This window comes from Ziziphus jujuba, chromosome 11, assembly GCF_031755915.1.
Source record: "Ziziphus jujuba cultivar Dongzao chromosome 11, ASM3175591v1".
In the NCBI taxonomy this organism is placed as follows: domain Eukaryota; kingdom Viridiplantae; phylum Streptophyta; class Magnoliopsida; order Rosales; family Rhamnaceae; genus Ziziphus; species Ziziphus jujuba.
In genome coordinates, this window is record NC_083389.1 from 20,463,112 (window position 1) to 20,477,816 (window position 14,705).

The 14,705-nt window shown below is 30.6% G+C and overlaps 1 protein-coding gene across 1 annotated transcript; it reads right to left on the minus strand.

Moving 5' to 3' along the window:
* Window positions 1-96: 96 nt before the first annotated feature.
* Window positions 97-14,697, minus strand: LOC125419562 (disease resistance protein At4g27190-like). Its single transcript, XM_060812533.1, has 4 exons — window positions 13,964-14,697; window positions 3,490-6,301; window positions 2,541-2,927; window positions 97-605 (listed from the first exon to the last, which is right to left on the minus strand). The coding sequence occupies exons 2-4, from the start codon at window positions 6,295-6,297 to the stop codon at window positions 438-440; spliced, it is 3,363 nt and encodes a 1,120-aa protein (XP_060668516.1). The 5' UTR covers window positions 6,298-6,301; window positions 13,964-14,697; the 3' UTR covers window positions 97-437.
* Between the last annotated feature and the right edge of the window lie 8 nt (window positions 14,698-14,705).

The following is a 14,705-nucleotide window of genomic DNA, read 5'->3' on the forward strand; positions in this document are numbered from 1 at the left end:
GGGCGGGGACGGGACGGGACGATTTTCCCCATTTTGTTTTTTAATTGATATTTTTTTAAAAAATTTGTATAAAAAAATTATTTTATGATTAAAATATAAAAAAAATGACTACAATGCAATAAAAATATAATAAAATACATCAAGGAACAAATTTACAATTATAATAAAATACATATTTAGAAAAATAAATAAAAAAAAAGAAGAAAATGATTTTACATAAATAAAATTTTATAAAAGAAAATAATAAATAAATATATGTATATATATCGGGACGGATTCGGGGCGGGATTATTATTCCCCGTTCCCGGTCCGTCCCCGACTCGGTTTTTAGGTATTTGCCCCGAGCCCGTCCCGCATCCCCGAATTTTTTGGGAAAAACCGCCCCATTAGGGGCGGTGCACCGCGGTTTCGGGGATGTACGGGACAAATTGACATCCCTACTGTTGTGGACCCTTCTTCCATATGTGCATCAGGTTTTTTAGAGAAATTAATTTCAAACTTTCCAACTTATTGAGGGCTGGAGCTAATGGGCCTTCCCCATAGTCGAATACCACCTCCAACGAATCACAGCTCGCCACACATAAATCTTTCAAGTTCATCAGCCACTAAAAACCAAAAAATAAATTAATTGTTAATGATGACAAAGATTATGCCAAAAAATGCTACAGATTTGGCTAAAAGTGTTAGCAACTCAAAGTATACTAATGTGATTGGTAACCTCGAATTTAAAAGTTTTTTTACAAGGAGGATTTATTTATATATGTTTTTTAAAGCTAAAACTGTTTTTTAAACTGAATAATTAATGGTCAATGTTATTGCCACGGTGCAGAAATCTTTTTCCACAGGATTTTGATACACCTTCTTTGTCTGTTCCAATTTTATCCTTATTCAATCATGCTTGTGAAGTTTTTATCATTTATTTTCCACATTTGTAATGACTTTTTTTTTCCTCTCAAATTTTGTTGAAATTGTAAATATTACACATTTTTAATGTCTTCTTTCTCTTAGTTTTGTTTTTTCTAAGATTAAAAATAATAGTATTTGTACAATAAATTTAACATTTTATATGTGTATTTAGATTTTAAAATTTTTATTATTTTATCATAAATGAATGTTTTAAAATAATTTGCATGTATTCTTTCACTTTTCTTTTAAATTTTTTTTTTTAATAACCAATAGTTTTTTTTTTTTTTAAACAAAGTGTAGATATTTATATATTTGGAAGTTTAGAATTTTGCATGCTAATAAAGATTTACATGCTATCTTAATCTATTCTAATAAAATAAGGAAATCATACGAGAAAAAGAAAACAATATTTACTATTTGTTAATAAAGATTTACATGCTATATCAATCTATTCAAATAAAATAAAGAGATCATGCTAGAAAAAGAAAAAATATTTACTATTTTTTAATAAAGATTTACATGCTATATTAATCTATTCCTATAAAATAATGAAATCATGCTAGAAAAAAAAAACAATATTTACTATTTTTTAACAAAGATTTAAATGCTATATTAATCTATTCTAATAAAATAAAGAAATTATGATAGAAAAGGAAAACAATATTTACTAATTTTTATTTGAATTGAATAAACAAAATAAAGGGAAAAGAAAATTTCATTAAGGGCAAAATAGGAATTGCAAAAGATGGAACATTAAACTCGCATGGAAGCAGGTTTTTGTACCGTGGCAATAACAATGTCATTAATTAATGTAATAAAACATGATTTAGCTGCAACAATTATTTTGTAGCTCAAAGATCTTTCCCAAAACGTCATATTTTATTTATTTTATTATTATTTTTCTACAGTACTAAAAAACCAATAGCCCAACTTAAAATCTATATATTTTCCATTAACATATGGATATTTAAATATAGTTGATAATGTCACCTACTAAAGAATCAAATAAATTCTAAAATGTATATAAACAAACTTTTTTGATGACCACATTGTCCTTTTAAAAGTACTAAATTTTCATTTAAACATTTAATTACCAAACCAACTATAATAATTTGTAGGGAAAAAAATTAAGTAATCATTATATATAAATAGGGGTAAATATAACATTTATTCTTGAATTATAGAGGTTAATCACATTCATTCTTGAATAGTTTAAACACCAAATGCAATAAATTTTAAAGTTTTTTATTTATTAAAAAATGAAAAAAAAAACCTAAATAAATATTACAAAGTAAAAGAAATATTTAGCCACCTAAAATAAAAAAGATAAACTTATTTCAAGCAATGAATATAGAAGTTAAAAAATAATATTTATATCCATTTTCTTTATTGTTTTATTTTTTTTAATTTTTTTTTCTTTCCTAAATAACTCTTTTAGAATTTTTAAATACTGAAAACAAAATTTTGAGAAATTAATTTTTGTAAAAACAAGAATTTGAAAATTTTATATACATACGAAAGAAAGTATTCTTTTTAATATTTAATTTATAGAACAGTTAAAAATATTATTAAATATTGTATTCTGTAAAATTATACAGAGAGAGAGAGAGAGAGAGAGAGAGAGAACATTGTACCTCTTCTTTGTGATTGTCCAGCTGACGATCCTGATCAACATCCTTTGTCAAGTGGGAAGTATCGATGATTTCTTGAGAATTTTGTATTATGTTTGGTTTGCGAGCTCTATTACTACATGGTAGACATCCAATTAGGCAGCACTTCTTATGAGAAAGATTTTCCGAATCATTTGGTTGATCAACATTAATATTATTGGTAATATTACTGTTGATTGGATCAAGCTGTGGTGAATCATGTCCATGAAAACTGAAAAGTACTTTTATTGAACCACACTTATACACCGTTAACTTTTCTAGACTTGGTAACCACTTCATACATCTGAAGGGAACAAGTATTTTAGAGGGAGTATTCATTTTATCGGTGCTGCTTTCTACTCCGTCAGCATCCTACAGCCACATTCCAATAATATCATGATACTATACGATAATATATACATATTGTATTGGAACAATAATTTAGTAAAACGATTAATATAATTTTATCATAAACTATGACATATTTTGCATATTTTTATTTCCAAACTACAAAATTCTCACATCATTTTCGATACCAATGTTTTTATGTCATTTTAGTTCAATTAAACATTTTGTTACTAATAAATTTAATAAAATTAAGAAAACTCAATCATGTAACTTAATTTTAAAACATATTTATTTTGGTTTATATATTTATTTTTGTGTAGTGTGTTTGACTATATGATTTAGGCAAATTCATTATATAATGATTGGACTAAACTAAAAAAAAAAAAAAAAAAAAAAAAATTAAATATGACAAATTAAATGTGAAATTTAAATCACCACATGAACTCCTAAACAAATAGGATATATAAATGGTTATGAGGAACGCTAATAATTATAAGTTTACCTCTTATCAATTTTAATTGCCATTGATCTTTCATAAGTTTAAATTTTTTAAAATCCATTTAAATATATACGTATATGTACGTACCTTAGGTGGCCGTGTACCTGCCTCATCATCTATGGCTCTGCACAAACTGATTAGACTCGGTAGCTCTTGCAGAGTTAAGTAAGTTAATTTGGGGAAGAGAATCATATCATCGGATGTAGATGTATTAATAAGATCATCAGTTTTGCGGTTCCATACGGAAACAATTTCTTCTAATGATGGGCAGTTTTCTACACACAAACTCTGGAGCTGTGGAAATCCTCTTGGAAGAGATGATGCCGTGGAAATCCTCTCCTTTCTAACAAACTGATGATCAGTAGGAGGAAGTTGTAAATCATCAGAATTATAATGGAATATTCCCTTCAATCCATCAAGATCTTTCAAATTCAATTTCTCCAAAAGAGGGAATATGTTTGGAACATGAAGATCAGTCCGATTATTATTTGACGTGAATTTCATCACGTACTCCATATCATTGCAGCCCCTTACTTCCAGAGTCCTCAACCACGGGAAACCATCTTGCTCCTCCTCATCAAAAAGGGGAAATAAATTCTTCAAATCATACACCTCATATAATCTCAAATGTTCACATTTATTGACCATTGGATGAATCCCACTCTGTTTTATAGAATCAGCACTAACTCCGCGTAGCTGCAAAAAGTTTCCAAATAAAGAATCGTCTTCATCTGTATCAATCGTGCCCACATTAATATAAAATCTTGTCAAATCCTTGAAAGGAAAGTTTCTTGGAACAAACTCCATTTTTGGCATCCAAACATTTAAAACTTTCAAATCTCGAGGAATTATCTCATCAAGACTTGCGGAGGTTTTCTCTTCATTTCCTTCCAGAGAACTCCAACGCTTGAAGGGGAAAATCTTTAACTCTTCCAATGTGGTTAATCTTGAGAGTACACCACATGGAATTCTTACACACCTCGAGCATCCTGTCATATCCAACACCTTTAGATGTTGAAGATTTCCTATCTCCTTTGGCAACTCTTGTATTTCAGAACCAATCAAGCTGAGGATTTCTAGCATTTCCAATCCTCCAATTCTTGAAATATCTCCTAGAACACAATACTCCAAATGCAAGGTCCGGAGGTTTTGTAGCATTTGCAATGATGCTGGAAGCGTTTGAACGTAAATACATTGAAAAGCAAAAACCTTGATTTCTTTAATCCCTTCGAAAAAATTCTCACTCAGTTCCAATTTATGCACATGATCTTCTAGCATAAAGAGATATTTTACAGTTGTCGAGGACAAACTTAGAAGCTTGAGATTGGGGCATGCCAAACTATCAGGATGTTTCTTGATTTGCTTAAATACAAGTGAGATTGCAGTGCAATGTTCCATTTCACTTGAATCAATCTCTGGCCACTCTTCCATTTGATTATCACATTTAACTACAAGGCCACCGTGCTCCTTTCTTGATGCAATTGATATGGCCACATCACGAACAATATCATGCATTCTAACACACTCTTCCTTATTGCCATCCATCAGCAGAAAACATCTTTTTAAATGCCCAACCAAAGTATGAACTCTGATTCTTGTCTGTTCCATTGTACCAGTTTCTTGAAACAACCTTAATCCTTTCCCATATCGAACCAAAGTTTCAATACTAATATCATAGTCTGCTGGGAATAAACAACACAGCAAAAAGCATGACTTGGCTTCTTCGCTTCTTAAAAGGTCGTAACTCAATTTGATACGGGAATAGACCTCTATATCCGTTTTTAACATGCTATATGGTATTGATTTTTCAAGTTTGAGAAGTGCATCATTCCAATCACTTTCGTCTCTATTTTCGAGTGCTCTTCCAACAGTGACGATCGCACCAGGTAAGCCTTTGCATTCATTTGCAACCTTTTTTGCTACCTTGTGTAGATCACGAGTACAATTGGAAATTCCTGCCACCTCTTCGAAAAGTTTCCAAGCTTCGTCTTCAGATAAGACTTTGATGGGAAAAATCTCTTGACTTTTCATTTGCTTGCAAACATCTTCATTTCGTGATGTCAATAGAATTTTACATGCATCGGGGATACCTACGGCCTCCAAATCAAGTTCATCCCACAAGTCATCCAGTATAACAAGGATGTTTTCTGTGTTTTCCAAATTTTGACGCAATTTTTCTGCTCTTCCTTCCTCGCTCTTCTGATCAAACTTCAAACCCAAGAAATCTGCAATTGTGTCTTGGATTCGACCAACATTTGGATTTTGGGACACCTTTACCATAACAACCTCACGAAAAAGTTTCTCATCTTTTGCTCTTTTAGCAACTTCTTTGGCCATGGTTGTTTTCCCGATCCCGCCCATCCCGCATATCGCAGTCACGCTCACCTTCTCATTTCTTAGAGCCTCCATAACTTGATTTAAGATTTTCTTTCTCGAGTTGAAGTCTTTCATGGATGATGAAGAAAAGTGCATTCTGGTTGGAGGTGCAGGGTAGGATATTCTATCGAACTTTCCTTCTTGTTGGAGCTTCAGAACACCCTCTGCGTACTTCTTGGCTTTCCTACCCAAAGAATGTGGCAACTTCAAGTTTGGGCACGATCCATGGAAGCACATTTTGTCTGCTGTTGCATCTTCTTTCAAGAACTTCTCCAGCTCGTTTGTGATCTTGTCCACATCTGAAACCCACCTCTTAACTTCAGCTCTGATGACTTCTGAATTTCTAATTGTCGCATCGATCAACCTTTGTACATCATCTCGCCTGTTCTTCAGTTTATCAATTTCATCTTCAAGAGCCTTAATGTTGACTTTATAGGGAAATAAGTATCCAAGCTGTCTTCCAGTGGGCTCCACCAACATTTCTCCAATTTTTGATATGATTGAAGTGATAATTTCCATTTTCCTTTCAAAATATATCAGACAAACCAGTAATTATATGTAAATTGCAATGTGAGTACTACCTGTAGCTAGGATGTACAGAGAATAAAAATTTGAACTACTGTTATTACTACTACGAAAAATAGAAAAATTGTTTGGTAACAATTATTTATTAATATTTTTATAAAAGATGAAAGAACTATCATAGAATTGAGAGGAAATGAGGAAAGGAGAGATAGGAGAGGGGATATTTTTTATAATTAAATAAAAAATCGATTAAAATAGTTTCCAATAACAATCAATAAGTCCTTGAAGTAATTTCTGAAGACTAGTAATTAAAAAATAAAAATAAATAAAGACCAGTAACAAATGTGTTACCAAATGCATATTTAATTTTGTTTGTTGTAGCATAAACCAAAACTAAAAAAACAATATCAAAATTGAGCCTTTAATATTATCAAAAAACCATATGTACAATTGAAAAGATATATCTCACTAAACTATTATAGTTAAGCACAATATAATGTCATGAGTAAATATCTCATCCTAGCATTCAAATCATGGACCATGCTTGGGACATGAGATACTTGGGCCAATATCCAAATTTGTGAACCCCACACATGGAATGGTCCTAAGAAATGTAGATTAAAGATTGAGACTCCATAACCAAAGGCCACGACTGGATCCTAAACCCTGAAACGTTGTAATGGGATTGCAATTGAGATCTAAGACCCCTATACGACTGGATCATGACCATAGGAAACTTAGAACTAAAACTAAAGAACATTAGACTAGGAAATTTAAGCGGCTCAAGATCCCTTGATTATGATTGAAATTTTGGAAACTTCAAACCTATATCGAGATCGGGGAATAAGATTTGGTTTGATATTGCTGTAAATTATGAAATAATCAATAAAACTCTACTGTGGCAACAATCAATTTGGTAAGTGTTTGGTAAACTATTGTTACAAAACTACTCATAGTAACAAAATTATAATTTTGGCATTTGCTAAATAACGTGCTTGATAATTGTAATTGTATATAATATCAAAACAGAGATGAATTATTATTGTTCATATATATATATATATATAATTTTTGCTAATTGATGTTTTTACTACATATAAAATAATCTAACGTATGTATATATTCTCTTTTCTCATCCCCAAAAAACATATATATATATATATATAATTGAAGAAACCAAGAAAACATAAAACAAATCTAACTTTAAATAAGAAAAATGACTATAAAAAGAAAAAAAAAATCATAAAGTTACATGGTAACAGGGAATTATATATCTTATTAGTTGAAGGTTAATTTATAATTTTTAATATTAAAATTCTAATTATACTAGAAGTAGAATTTGAGAAGTAGCTTATTACATTCCAACTTTATAAATTTCCACAAATTTTTATTTGAGAAAAAATATTCCATAATCCATTTTAGCAGGTCTAAAAGAAAACTCCGAACATAGCCTAAGTTCCAATTCCTCCAACTGGGGTTTCAGAATCTTTTACCAAGATGTATATCTGAAACCTTATGTTAAAACTAGAACTAAGACTAAGACTAGCAACAAAGACCATCGAAACAAGACTTAAATCCCCACAACCAAATCCAGGACTTGAACTCCCCAATTTGGATCATGGGTTTAATTGTCACATAAAATTATTTGGTAACTCTTAAATGTCTAGCTATTTTTATATACATTACAAGTAAAACAACATAGAAGAATTGTGTATGCAGTTGATGAATCTTCCACTGAGCTATAGCATATGAGACTTGAACATCTAAGTGAAAATGGGATGCATATATTATCTAAGAAGCATAAACTTCAAGTTCTTGGTTTGAAGAATATATGCACACACAATTGGTAAATAACATAGTGTTGCATTTAAAACTTTTTCTCCTTTTAGAAAATCCAGTATTTTGGATTTGGTGCATGCTAATTTCTATTGGATAGATGCCAAAATTTTAAGCGGTGCTAACTACTATGTTACATTTATTGATGACTACTCAAGGAAAATTTGGAGCTTTGCATTGAAGGCTAAAAGTTAAGAGCTGGATACCGTTCATGCTACTGTTGAAAGAGAAACTGGAAGGAAATTAAGATGTATTCGTGCATATGATGGTGGCTAATATAGAGCCCATTTGAAGAATATTGTAAAGTAAATGGAATCAAATTGGAAAAATTTGTGCGAACAACACAATAAGATAATGAATCACACTATTAATGATAGGATTAGGTGTTTGCTCTCTCATGCAAAACTACCTAAGTCCTTTTGAGTTGGTGGGTCGTGTTCGTGTCAACCCGTTTAATAATCGTGTCAAAAATGCCTAACCCGAACACGACCCATTTATTAATCGTGTCAGGTACCTAAAACACTAACCCGACCTGTTTATAAACAGGTCAACACGACACGACCCGTTTAACACGATTATTTTAACGGGTCGTGTTGACCTATTAACCCGTTAACCTGAAATTGACCTATTAACCCGAAAACTAACCTATTAACTCGTTAACCCGAAAATTAATCTATTAACCCGAAATTTTTTTTTTAATTTTTTTTTATTTTTATGTTTTTGTTTTATTAAAGATGTATTTTTTGTTTTTAAAAAATTAGTAATAGAAAATTATTTTTATAAAATTTTTAATTTATAATATTTTTTAGTTATTAAATATTATATTAGTGATAAAATATTAATTTAAAATTAAATTTAAATGGGTTGTAATAGGTATATAATCGTGTCGGGTTGAAACTGACACATTTAATAAATGGGTTGTAACGGGTCAATTTCGAGTTAAACAGGTCAACCCGAAAATGACACGATTAATAATCGTGTTAAACGGGTTGACCCGATTATGATCCGAACCCATTTATAATAAACTCAAACCCATTTATTCCGTGTCGTTTTCGAGTCGTGTCGCCGTGTCATGATCCAAATTGCCAGGTCTACTTTTGAGGTGAGCAACAAAAACAACGACAGAACTTATTAATAAATCACCTTCAATTGCTTTGGACAGTGATGTACCAAAAAAAGGTTTGGATAGGAAGTTATGTTTCCTATGACTAATTGACTGTACGGCATTTGTTCATATGTGCCCAAAGATAGTCGAACGGAGCTCGACAGCAGAGGTAAACAGTGCATTTTCATCAGCATATGGCCATGAATAGATTTTGGGATCCCATTAACATAAAACTCATTAAAAACAAAGATTTGGTAATATTTTGAGATTAGATCATTGAAGACTTTGAGAAGAGTGGAAAACCAAAGTCTACCTATCAAGAAATATTTGTTCCAACTTATCCATCTATGAGACATGATAATGATAGGGCAGATGTTCAAAAGGATGACAATGCCAATATAGATGATAATCTTATCAATGATGTGCCTACAAATGTAGCAAGATGAAGTAAACCTTCCAGACTCACCCGCTGGACATCAATTTAGAAGATTTACAAGGGCAAAACAACCTCTAGCTTATATCCACCTCATGAGTATGTGATGGTCACTAATGGGGGAGGCCCAGAGAGCTATGAAGAAGCTGTGAAGCTGAGAAGAGATGTTAATGGATAGATGCTATACAAAAAAACATGAAACTCATGCATGAGAATCACATGTAAAATTTGGTAAATTACCAAATGATGAAAGGTCTTTGAAGAACAAATGGGTTTTCAAGTTGAAGACTCAAAAGAATTGCTCACAACCAAGTTACAAGGCAAGACTGGTTTTGAAAGGGTTTAACCAGAAAAAAGGAATATATTGGAAGAAATTTTTTGACCTATCATGAAAATTTCTTCTATTACAGTGCTGTTGGGTTTAGCTACTAGTTAGAATTTGCAGATTGAACAACTTGATGTGAAAACTGTCCTTCTCCATAGGAATTTGATGGAACAGTTTTATTAGAGCAACTTGAAGAATTCAAGGTAGAGCAAAAAAAAGATTGTACAGGCTCAAACAAGCACCAAGAAAGTGGTATAGAAAATTTGACTCCTTTATAGAACTATTACGAGTATAGTAAGACTACTTTGATGCCTTTGTATTTATGAAGAAATTTTCTAAAGATGACTTTATTATTCTTTTGCTTTATGTTCATGATATGCTAATTGTGGTTCATGGTGAAAGTAAGATTAAAAAGTTGAAAAAGGGAACTCAAAAGTCATTTGACATGAAACATTTGGGATTAATGAAACAGATCCTTGGCATGAAGATCACTCGTGACAGGAAGAACATAAAACATACTTATCTCAAGAGAGGTATATTGAGAAAGTTTAGGAGAGATTCAATATGAGTGAGGTAAAATCAGTTATATCTCCACTTGTATGTCATTTCAAGCTTAGCCTAAAACAATGTCTTATAAGTGAGAAAGACAAGAAACTGATGAAGAAGGTGCCTTATGCACCAGCAGTTGGTAATTTGATATATGTTATGTTGGTCATGCACAAGACACGGTGTCACTTGTACAATTGGTGTAGTCAGTTGATTCCTTTCAAAAATAGGCAAAGATCATTGGGAAGCTATAAAATAGATTTTTAGGTATCTCAGAGATATTTATAGAGCCTATCTATATTTTGGAGATGAAAAGCATATGTTGGATGGATACATAGAGGCAAAGATGGCTTGTGATATTGATTTTATGAAGTCTACATTAGTGTATCTGATTACTTATGCAACGAGTGTTGTATCATAGTAATCAAGATTGCAGAAATGTGTTGCTTTATCTACCATTGAAGCTAAGTATATTTCAATTATTGAGGGTTCCAAGGAAGTCTTATTGATGAATAAGTTCCTAAAATAATTAGGCTAGAAGTAGGAAAAGTTTGTTCTCTACTATGATAGTCAAAATGTTATCTATATTAGTAAGAACCCCTCTTTCCACTCTTAGTGAAAACATAACGATGGAAGGTATCACTAGATTAAGGATATAATGGAGATAAAGTTATTGCAACTGGAGAATATCTATATCGATGACAATGCCTCGTATATGATGACTAAAGGTTTACCAAGATAATCTTGAGATTTGTAAACAAGTTGTAGATTTAGAAAGCCCTCCTCCATGTGAGTCGTGAGGGAGAGTTTGTTGAGTGAGGTGTACCTCCCCACATGGAGAGAAGATGACCCACATGTTTCATGGGGTCTTCAATGGTTCAATGTGGAGGACTTGGAAGCATGTCAAAGCTCACCATCTCTTATAAATAGGATTGATTTGTGTAAGTGGAGACAAAGTAAGCAAGAATGTGAATAGTCCAAGTGAAAAAGCTACCTAAAGCTTTGGTAGAGGGGGGGGGAAAAAAAAGATTTTTGAGAATAGTAACTTCCTTTAGTCCAACAGTCATCATACACTATTGGATCTTTTTCAAATATTTTTTTGGGAGTAAAGGCCACGATCCTTACAGTCTGATTGTTGTTTCCTCTTCCTAGAACATACCATTTGTGTGATATTAAAACTTATTAGTTTGATTAATGCATGTTATACCCCATTATTTTATTGATAGTGGATGAGTTTGGACTTCCCTTTGTTTTAAAGGTTTCCATATAAAATCTTGGTGCTATTTTTGTTTATTTTTATTTATTGTTGTTTTGTCAATTTGGTTCGTTGGGGGCTTGCCTATTTAATTGCACAAAGAGGAAAAATATATTCCCACTGTGTTATTCTTGTTTGTGTGATTTTTCCCAACAATATGGTTAATCTACCACGCTGTTAATAACTATTTATATATTTATATATATATATATATATATATATAACTATAGAGAAATTCTTTTCCCTACAAATAATACAAAATTTTAAAAGGCTTTTAGAGGTAAAGAAAAGTCCAAAAAATATATTTTGAAAAGAAAATTATGGGAAAAAAGTGGACTGCAAATTTTTTCCCAAGAATTTTTTTTTGAAAGGGTAAATTTTTTTAAAAAAATCTATTTAAATACTTAAAAAAAAATAGTTTCAAATAACTATAAAAAAAAATAGTACTTGCATACCTTAAAAAATAAAATAAAATAAAATATTTGAACTGGCAAAGGTGGTATATAAATATACTTTTATGTGTAGATATATATTTATATATATATATATATATATATATTAGGATTGGAGGATTGGAATTCGGATAAGGCAATTAAAACTACAAATTGTAGAGTAGAAAAAATATCTGAAATAATTTTTTTTTTTTGAGAGAAAATATTTTTAAAAGAATGTGCACACTACTGGATAATTTATTGCTACATCTCATTTTTTTGGAACATTTGAAATAGGTTAAGAAATATACTTTTTGTATAATCATGTGTGTATTACCTCAAAATACTATTATCATTATTGTTATTATTATTATTACCTAATAAATTTTAATTTTAGCTTGTTCGGTGGTGAAAGTTGGAAGGATGCCAACCTAGTTGGGATGTTTCTGGCTTTCTCTTTCCTTTTAAGTAATCTTTTATTATTATTATTATCATCATCATCATCATCATCATCATTATACTTTTCCGTTATTTGATATCATTATTTATATTAAAATGTTGCATACTTCCATAAAATAAATGTTGGTATAGCATCTTAGCTATGTTAAAATTTACTAAGTGTATTTTATCAAAATAAATAAATAAATAAAATAAAAGCTAATGTGTCTTACAAATTGAATTTATTTGGATTAACAAGTGTGACAGCTGCTGGGTTAGACTTAGTGTCTTCTGTTTTACTATGCTTAGGAAAAAGTTGCTGTCTTTTTTTTTTTGTTATTTTATTAAAATGATGTTTACTGTCAGTAAAATCCTATCTGATCGTTGAAATATGTAGGCGTGATTCCTATATGTACTTAAAAAGGAACAATAAAAATTTATGTTTCTGAGATATATAAAATTTACAAAGTTGTAGAGTTAAACAGGAATTTTATCGTGTGTTATGGTTTTTGAATTTGCATGGTCATTGTTTGTTTGAGAAGTGGATTTTTGACAACGAGAAAACCAAAACATCAATTTGACTCTGTAGCACATTAACAAAATCCAGAATAAAGTAGCATCCAACTTGGATATAAATCTTTGGTAAAACCAAAACATCAGTTTGACTCTGTACCACATTAACAAAATCCACAATAAAGTAGTATCCAACTTGGATGTAAATCTTTATTCCTAGCTAATTTGGCTACCCAGTCAGCAGCCCTATTCAATTCCCTAGGAACATTAAAGAAATTCCACATAATCAAAGTGACGAGAATATTTTTGGATATCATCCAACAAGTCTTTCTTTCTTTTGCTTCTATCCCTAAAAAAATAATAATAGTAGTTAAAAAAAAAAACAAAAAACAAAAAACAAAATTAAAAAAATTCTAAGAACATCAAACTAATGTCATTTGATACTTATCGTAATATTATTGGACGGTTGAATAAATTCATTAATTTAATCTTTATGAAACATCTTAAAATGTTTATTTAATTTATAAAATCAGCGACCAAGGCTTTTCTATATATATACCTAGTCCACTCTAGAACCTAGTTAGAAGATGATTCAATTTAATTCCTATTTTGAAGGAAAACTACATAGGAAACAAAATTAAACAAGGAGATTGAATGGTTATAGAGGGTTCATTTAAGTAGAATAATAAGAATAAAAGTAAAAACACACAATTTATACAAGCATAAAGAAATAGAGTGAACAAAAACAAACAGACGATTTAGATCCAAGAGAACATACCTTTTATAATTACACAAATCAACAGAGCAATCCTCTTGAGAGAGAATGACTTATTAAAGTGATGAAGATTTTTTTTTTTTTTTTTTTTTTGGGAAGTAGAAAGCAATGAAGGTTGAATCACACGAAATGGAAAATAACACAGAGTAGGTAACCCATTGGAAATGGCATGGCAAGAAATAAATAAGGAAATGAAAAGAGAATATAATTCTTTGCCAAACAAGTAGGGAAGGAAAAGAGAATGTAATTCTAGGAAAGGTAAAGAGAAAATGATGCTTTGCTTACATATCAATGAATTCCCTTATTATTATTCCAAAAAGAGGGAAAAAGAAAACAAAAAAGAGAATTCCCTTGTTATTAGTAAAAGAAATTGATTTCGAATAAACCTCAATGGCAAGTTATGTTAAGTTTATAAGACGACAGATAAATTCCACCGGAAGACCCATCATTTTTTTTTTTTGTTTTTTCTTTTTCCTACATCAAGTGTTTAAAAGTATAAAATCAAGTATAGAATTTATTAAGGACCTTTTCATTTTTTTCTTTTTTTAAATTTTTTTAGCTTATAGCTAGGTGAAAATTACCTGAATATCATTTTAAAAATAAGGTATCAATTAAAAACACCTAGTAAACCCTCAACAAAAGGAAAAGAGATATATATTAAAAATTGTAGTCTTTTATATATTTTTTTAAAATTCTTTTGAAAGTTGTTCACCTTGAAGTACTATTTTTCATATAAACTACTAGA